The sequence below is a fragment of the Austrofundulus limnaeus genome, unplaced genomic scaffold, assembly GCF_001266775.1.
Source record: "Austrofundulus limnaeus strain Quisiro unplaced genomic scaffold, Austrofundulus_limnaeus-1.0 Scaffold893, whole genome shotgun sequence".
In the NCBI taxonomy this organism is placed as follows: domain Eukaryota; kingdom Metazoa; phylum Chordata; class Actinopteri; order Cyprinodontiformes; family Rivulidae; genus Austrofundulus; species Austrofundulus limnaeus.
This window is the reverse complement of record NW_013953295.1, coordinates 15,652-18,150: the sequence shown is the minus strand read 5'-3', so window position 1 is coordinate 18,150 and position 2,499 is coordinate 15,652. Positions and strand designations below refer to the sequence as shown.

At 39.2% G+C, this 2,499-nt stretch overlaps 1 protein-coding gene across 1 annotated transcript in view; it reads left to right on the top strand.

Moving 5' to 3' along the window:
• Positions 1–2,499, top strand: part of LOC106533147 (MAP/microtubule affinity-regulating kinase 4) — a gene marked incomplete at its 3' end in the record, with an annotated part of 29,380 nt that overhangs the window by 11,318 nt on the left and 15,563 nt on the right. The window contains 1 exon segment of the mRNA XM_014029387.1: positions 350–573. Coding sequence (XP_013884841.1) covers positions 350–573 — 224 coding nt within the window.

Sequence of the window (2,499 nt, the reverse complement as noted above, 5' to 3'; positions counted from 1 at the left end):
GACCCCAGGTCTGTGAGGTCATAGAACAGTTCTGAGACTGAGCTCAGACTGATTCTGATGCAGAATTGTTCATTTTGAGAATATAATCAATATTTAACTCACAGTAGACCCTACAATGGGACTCAAGGCTACAGCAGAGATGCTACAGCTAGCTGCTGCTGGAGCAGAATTATTTGAAAATATTTATAAAATAATGTTTGCTGCAGTGTGTTTTATTACAGGGTTTGTGAAGATGGTTTCTCTCATTTTACAATGAAGTGTAAAAATGTACCAATGGTTGCTGCTCCTGCAGGGTGGGATGTTGGTGGTACACTGGGGATCTCCTGTCATACACACACTTGTCTCTAAGACCCTCCTCGTTTTGTTTCTTGGCAGCATGTACTGCTAGGGGCCAGCCGCGCAGACAAGGCCACGAGCCAGTCCAGTCGCTCTCTGGGGGCTCGCTGCAGGAACTCCATCGCCTCCTGCTCCGACGAGCAGCCACACATCGGCAACTACCGTCTACTCAAGACCATCGGCAAGGGGAATTTTGCCAAAGTGAAGCTGGCCCGCCACATCCTGACAGGCAGGGAGGTGAGAGGGGTGGGCGGGTGTGTGCGTGTTTATTTCACCTGGTTCAGCTGCAGCTAACTGTTCAAAATCAATTTAACTCAGGTTGTTTTTTTATATTTAAACTGGCTTCAAATGTTTCTAAAGAAATTATTGTTTTGGATAAAATCCTATCTGTTGAACAGAAAGTGGTTTTGTTGAGAAGACTCACAGGCTCTTGTCCTGGCCCGGTTCTGTTCACGCTTTGATTGGTTTTGTGGGRTCATCTTGATCTCCAAGCTGCTCCAGCAGTGAAAATGAATAAACACAACCACAGGTTGGGCTTCATGTTAAACAAGAACATTTTTATTTACCAAGAACTAAGTAAAAACCCAAGATCTCCAGCTCCTCTTCACGCCTCTGTTAGCAGATAAAGGCTAAAGCAGGAGTGCCCAAACATTTTCCCGGTGAGAGCCAAAATTAAAATCAATCTGAGGGCGGTGGCCCAAATGCAATAATATAATACATGAAATGCAAATACTTCTCAAGTAAAGTTGTATTTTTTATGATTAAGCTAGCAGCCAGTGCAGTTGCCCACATTATTTTTGTTTGTTTGGTTATTGTTCAGCCCAAGAACATGGAGAAAATCCAACATATGCTCGGGCAAAGGCTCATGAAACTTTTCATAATTTAAAATTTGAGTATATGTGATCTTATAAGGTGTGCAAATCTAGATATGGACTTAAATTTAATATAAATGTCTCTTCATCTTAACATAATTCAAAGATAAATTGAGTACCAAGAGTTAAGAGTATCTGGCTACAGCCCCTTGTACGTATAATTAGACCAATGGTTGACAAGACTAAGTGGAAATACAGTGTTTCTACATAAGGCAGGAGATTACAATCTGGTAACCAGAACAACTGCTGGTGGGCCAAATCAAATGGCATGACTGGCCAAATATGGCCCATGGGCCCCACTTTGGGCACCTCTGGGTTAAAGGGTTCCTTCAGATCATTAAAAAGTAAGTAATAAGAATTCATCAATCCAAAAATAAGGGCTTAAATAGCCTTAAAATGTCTTTAATCCATCTTTCAGAAGTCTTAAAAACGTTAACACATTGTAAATAGGTTGATTGTAATTCATCTCAAATATTAAAATAATTGGTAACATTTATTTTTTAAATWTTTACATGCAAACATTCCCCTTTGACATCACTTCCTGTTAATTAGATGCAAATATCTCAACTGTCCATCTGAGCAATGTGAAATTTGTTTTGTAATATGTTAATAATGTTGTCTTTGCAAAAATGCTTTAACTGTTCTTACAAATTTTGATGTCATTTTCACTTAAGGTTTCATCCATAGCAAATTGGGGTTAAGACCCCACTGTGGGTCCTAAAACTCCAAATTTTGGGCCGTTAAACTGCCTGCTAAGATTGTTTTTGCTATTCTTGACAAAAAAGCAGTTAGATATAGATAAAACAATTGGTCTATTAGCAATATTTGAATACTTAAACCAAAGATACATTGATTTATGAGTTTCTGCTCCAGTTCGATTTTTTGTCATTGGTGTTTATTATGAAATGGGTCTTGAAATTAATTTCAGTTGGCATTAAAAAGTCTTGAAAAGTCTTAAATTTAACTTGCTTTAAACTGTAGGAACCCTGGGTTAAAGATCAAAGGTCATGACAAGACAATTAGAAAAAGACCAGAACTCCATCACTCAGGTTTGAAAAGTTTCATCTGAAGGAACCACAAGATTTCTGGATCAGAACTGGACTAAAGGACAGCTGTTTACCCAGAATGCACTGCAGCAAACTGCAGCTGTCACCACGGCGGTGGAGGCTGATGGTTTGACGAGTGGACCATGAAGTCCTCTTTAGACCAAAGGTTCTAGATACAGCGGGTAAAATAAGTATTGAACACGTCAACATTTTTCTCAGTAAATATATTACTAGAGGTGCTAATG